The 5627-nt window shown below is 45.5% G+C and overlaps 1 protein-coding gene across 1 annotated transcript; it reads right to left on the minus strand.

Moving 5' to 3' along the window:
* Positions 1-3518: 3518 nt before the first annotated feature.
* LOC143305353 (uncharacterized) lies at positions 3519-4013 on the minus strand. Its single transcript, XM_076688494.1, has one exon. The coding sequence runs from the start codon at positions 4011-4013 to the stop codon at positions 3519-3521; it is 495 nt and encodes a 164-aa protein (XP_076544609.1).
* Positions 4014-5627: the final 1614 nt, after the last annotated feature.

Consider the following 5627-nt stretch of genomic DNA (forward strand, 5'->3'; position numbering starts at 1 on the left):
CATGGGAATATTTATCGATAGTCTATTGTATCGATATGTCTTGAATGTTCTTCGAGGACCTTTGTATCGATGGTCATAAATTAAGAGCGAAATTCGAACATCGTCTGTGCGTACGTTTATATAAATAGACAAAGAGTAAATTGTAAACCCATCGACGAGGGTGATCGAGCTGAGAGAAGGCCGGAAATCCAGAGAATGGAATAGTTTCACTTCGAAAGTTCCTAAAAGACCAATTTATGATAGACCATAGCCAATTCGTTGTTTTCGACCAAGTCACAAACGGTCCTTAAAAACTACGAAGTCTTTTTCGATATCCTGTCTATTCATGCACTCTGAGAGGGTCGTAAATTTGCTCAAGAGTGGCTTTGACAAGTACAAGGTCGTTTCCTAATTTCTCTGGGTCCCACGCTTTCTCGTAGCACATGTGCGCTGCAACGTTCTAGCGTCTTGACGGAGCGCCTCCATTTCCACGCGCCTGAGGGTGGACCACAGCCAGGAGAAGGGGCGCACACGAGACGGGGTGGACTCCTCCACCATTGGACGAGGGATGATCCTGAGGGAAGATCCAGGATCCACCAAGGAAGGGGCATTGACCGACAACGCGCGAAGATCTCCTCCGCCAAGCGCAGAATCGTTAGAATGATTTTCTCGCTCGATTTAGACAAGTCGTTCTCACGCAGCAATTTAAAGCATTGTAAACACAAAGTTAAAGATCAGCCTTAAATTGAACTCTAAATATTAAAGTCAGTAAACAGGAATAACAGTTTATATTTTTCATTTCCGCGCCTTGGGAGCGGAGCGCCTTCGCGCTCCACGGATTATCATACCTACGCCTTTAATTCCCCAAATATCCCTATCTTCCGTGAACGGACACGCAACACCAGGTTTGCCATACCACAGTCAAATCGCTATTGGCAGCATCGTATATTCGGGTATTTTTAATTTTGCGCCGCCTCCGAAAACTTTGAAATGTATTTGGTATCCTATTTAACGATTAAGTAGATATTATTAATAGCTATGGAATATTGCTATAAATGAAATAGAAATTATTTGACACTTTTTAGTGCATTTCGAAGTCGGATTTGTTTTTCGTTAAAAATTATTTTATGGCAGATAAAAGTGCAACACGGAAACGATCATTTGCTTCGTTAATTCGGATATAAACCGCCGCCGCATAAGCACGGGATGAAGCGTCGAAGAACCCGTGAATTTGCGAACCCGAATCGCATGAGGCTCCCAACCATCGACTAATCGACAATGCAGGCAAAGCTGAAAGTGAATTACAATATTCACGCCACCTATCTTGCACTTCCACCGGTAAAACGGAGTCCCAGCCGACCTTCAGAATCCAAAGATCCTGCATCAAAATTTTAGCACCTATTGTGATCGGAGCCAACCACCCCAGCGGATCAAACAAGCGCGCAATATTTGAAAGAACGGCCCGTTTGGACACCTCTCTGGACGAACCTTCAAAATCCGACGTGGTGAAGCGAAACTCACCTTGATGTGGATTCCACTGAACCCCCAACGTTTTAACCGACTCATCAAGATTTATCGATTTCGATTCTTCCGATTCGTTAGGAGGCAATAAATCAGCATGATTCGCGGCCCACTTATCGAGCTCGACGCCCGCCGACTTCAGAAGTTCAATGAGCTCCTGTTTAGTACGCAACGCGATTGAAAGTTCGTCCGCGCCCGCGAACGTGTCGTCCACGTAAACATTTTGACCACGTCCGCGGTAAACACAAAACGATATCGACGCCAGTTTAGTAAAATCAACGAAAGATCGCGCTGAGGAGCAGGTCCTGCCAAGAGGAAATCGTTCAAACACTGCCCGTCGCGGGTCTTTCGCGACGCATCGAAAACCATTCAAATTTTCCATTTCAACGGTGTCGATTGCACAACCGCGTGATGAGGTAAATACCATGCACGCGGATTGTCACGTTCCGACACGGGAACTCGCTCCATATGTCCCAAATTTTCGTAGATCATCATAAATTCGCGATATGCCAAAGCTAGTTTCGGATCGCGAGCAAACCGACGATACATATGAGCAAGTGAGCCCATGGCCATACGTTTTGTTTCCGCACCGGCAGCGGGTGGCTCAGACTTTAAAGGGAGATGCACAACGAATCGACCGTCAGAATTGCGAAAATGCGATTCTCTAAACAGGTTTTCAAATGCCTCATCTAATGGCTTTAACGCCAAAGTGGCCGTGGGTAACTCCTCCAAGGCCCAAAACCGTTGTAACGATTGGTCTAAGTCCTGCTCTGCAGCACTGTGTAGCATTTGAAGCGGCATTGATTTATGATCGACCGCCCGCCGTGAACCGTCCGAATGCACAGGGCCAGAGACAATCCAGCCGAGGACTGTCTTTTGTGCAACCAGAGACGAAGAAGGAAAACTTCGCAACCCCGTAGTTGCCCGTAAATATCCGCGCCAAAAATAATATCGACCGACCCCGGCACATAAAATTGCGGATCGGCCAAAGATAACCCCACGAACATTCCGATATCTAAAGTCATAGTACGTCTAGCGGGAAGCTGCGACGTGAACTTCGAAAGAATCAGAGCTTCCGCTTCAATTTGAAACGACTGGTCAACCAAAGAACGCACTTCGAAACTCGTAGTCATACGAGCAGTGCCTGCAGACCTCGCACCGAGACCCATTAATGGAACGTCAATACGGCGCTTCTCTAAACCTAACAGGTTAGCGACCGCCTCAGACACAAAAGAGCTCTGGGATCCTTGATCCAACAAGGCCCGTACACGAGTCCACGCCCCGTGTGGTCCCACCAACGTTAATTGTGCCGTTGCTGGCAATACCGTACATTTACGCAAAAGAATGCGAGCAGTGTGCACGTTAACCCCCGAAGACGTTGAGGGCTTCTCTTCGCGTGCGCTATGTGGCTCAACCGAACCTTTTTCCTTCGAATGCGAACCACTGGCCTGAACGAAATGAATCAGGGAGTGATGTTTTTCCTTGCACTGCGTGCAACGAAACGGCGAAGCGCAATCAGATACCCTATGCCGACCGAAACAGTTAAAGCAAAGTTGTAACCGACGTACCTCTCTTCGGCGTTCAAAGGGGTTCTTGGCCAGAAATTTATAACACTTGAGCAATAAATGCGCACCGGAGCATATGGGACACTTCGGTCTCCCATCACCAGAATGTTGGGAAAAACCAGCATGAAACACCCTTCGCGAACCCGGTACTGGTCTAGGTAGAACAGAAGACTTTTTCTCTGTTTTAGGAGCGTTCGAGGCAATCATGCTGAGCGCCTGAACGCGCTTTTCCAAAAATTCGGATAGGTCCACGAATTTCGGAAATCTTTCAAGAGGATTTAAATTATCCAATTCCGCGACGTTGTCTAGTACTACGCGACGATCCCTCTCACTCAATTCCGTTTCCCACGCCTTTTAGGATTTGGGGTCCAAACGAACCGCCAATAAATAAACGAACCACATATCCCAATGAATTACTGGCATTTGTAAATTCGTTAATGCCCGAACTATGCGCTAAGCTTCGTCAGCAAACGAACGTAACTCTATCGCGGACTCCTTCTTTAAATATGGCATATCCATGAGTCTTTTTAAATGGTTATTCACGACCAATCGCTGATTATGAAAATGCGCCTTCAGGGTCTGCCACGTCGCCGAATAATTCGCATTTATAGTCGTGACATCCTTAACTAACTCCGCCGCAGCACCCTTTAAATAATTTTTCAAATACTGCAACTTAGACGCGTCAACGAGATCGGGTGCATCGTGAACCAGCGTGGTAAATAAGTCGCAAAAGTTTTCCCAATCCTCGTATTCACCGGAAAACGTAGGTAACTCTAACTTCGGAAGCTTAGCTGTACGAGGCTCGAGTGTTATCGAAGAACTGGCGATCGGTAGCCCAGTCGGTAAAGTAGGCTGCTCCGCAGCCTGTAGTTCCGCTTGTATTGTTAAGAGAAAATCAAGCGCACCCTCGTACGCCGTTTGTAACCGCTCGATCACGTTATCCGTCATATATGCGTCCACCCCAGCATCGTCACGAATTGAAATTTCGGCATGCGCAGTACGCACATCCTTCCAGATTTCTTGGAAAGACTCAATCCGCGAAGCTATAATATTCCGATTAAACGAGCTGCGCTCCTTCTCTCTTAATCGAGTACCCGTCAACTCGATTTCCGCCAATCGCGAATATTGCACAACAGTGAGTTTCCTCAACATTGGAGGAGCCATGTTAACTTAAGTCAATAAAATCAAACCCTCAAAGAAAAATACTTAATTACTATAACCCAAACACGTAAAGGTCTAACTAATAAAAACAAACTTATGTAAAATTAAATTCTATAAACAAACTATATAAATTGAAAAGAAATAAAGAATTATTGTACGATAATCCTAGGACTGCTAGCTTAGGTTCAAATGAAACAATAAAACTGTGTAACCTTATAACTTAAATCCAAATAAAATAACTTGCGTTTATACGCCTGAAAATCAAGACTTTAACGTCCAAGATAACCCGGCACCGTAAGTGTAACGACACGATAAGATTAATCCTGGACCCTGGATACTGAATCCTCCGTGATTCAGCTCGTCTAACAACAAACCGATGACGATGGGCTTCGGACCCTTGAATCACGCCTCTGTCGAAGAATGACCCCTGGACCCAGCACGAAAGGACTTTCTACCCCCGAACCAGCGACTCTGTATATAAGGATCATAACTCCCATTGTACAAGCTCAGTGCAGTAAAAAATTTCCGAAGTGCAGCATCGACCTAGTGTTGTTTGTATATTTCCTGTCTACCGATCCTTTGAGCGTGACATTTTTGGCGATCCTGCCAGGATACCAGCAATCAGTATCAGAAGAAATTCCATTGGACATCATCTACGGAAGATTAATCCAAGGAAGGACTACGAGTGCCACTTCTGAAACACAAAGCGGTATCAACGAACCAAGGCAAGTACGGCTTTCAATACGTATCGAAACCCTAAACCCGTCATTAGTTCTGACGAGGACCCTATCCCTGTGCGCAAGAGGACTATCGCAGAACAAAGTGAAATGGCGCATTTAGACCAATCCGTAAATGAAATTAGAAATGCTGTCAGTGCAATGACTAAGGCATTAGCTGACCACATGAAACTGTTCGAGCAAGAAAACAGGAATCGACGACAGGAAATAATTGATTTAGCTAAGGCTTTAAACGCGAGTGTAATAACAGAAGAAAGCGAATCATCTGGACCGAGGGCACCAAGAGACCAGAGACAGGCTGCAACCCATCGGGATGATTCAGGAGACATTTCCAGCGAAGAAGAGGAACGACAAGGCGGCGAAAACGGCCAGATTAGAGGATCAAGCAACGAGGGAGGACAAAAACCTACGCAAGTAATACGAATTATTAGAACGCTACGCGGACGCGACGATTTAGGAGTAGAAGATTTTATTAGTGACGTACGATACGCAAAATCAATTTGTTCAGACAAACATATGCTATTAAGATTAATTATCGCCGAACGGATAACCGATCAAGCTGAACGTGCAATTAGATATCTAAGGATAGACGGCTATGAAGATCTTTTCGAAGCATTGCGCACGTACGTAACTTCGCCGAGTACTGTAAATAGTAGTAGAACGC

Source organism: Osmia lignaria, chromosome 1 (assembly GCF_051020975.1).
Source record: "Osmia lignaria lignaria isolate PbOS001 chromosome 1, iyOsmLign1, whole genome shotgun sequence".
NCBI lineage: Eukaryota > Metazoa > Arthropoda > Insecta > Hymenoptera > Megachilidae > Osmia > Osmia lignaria.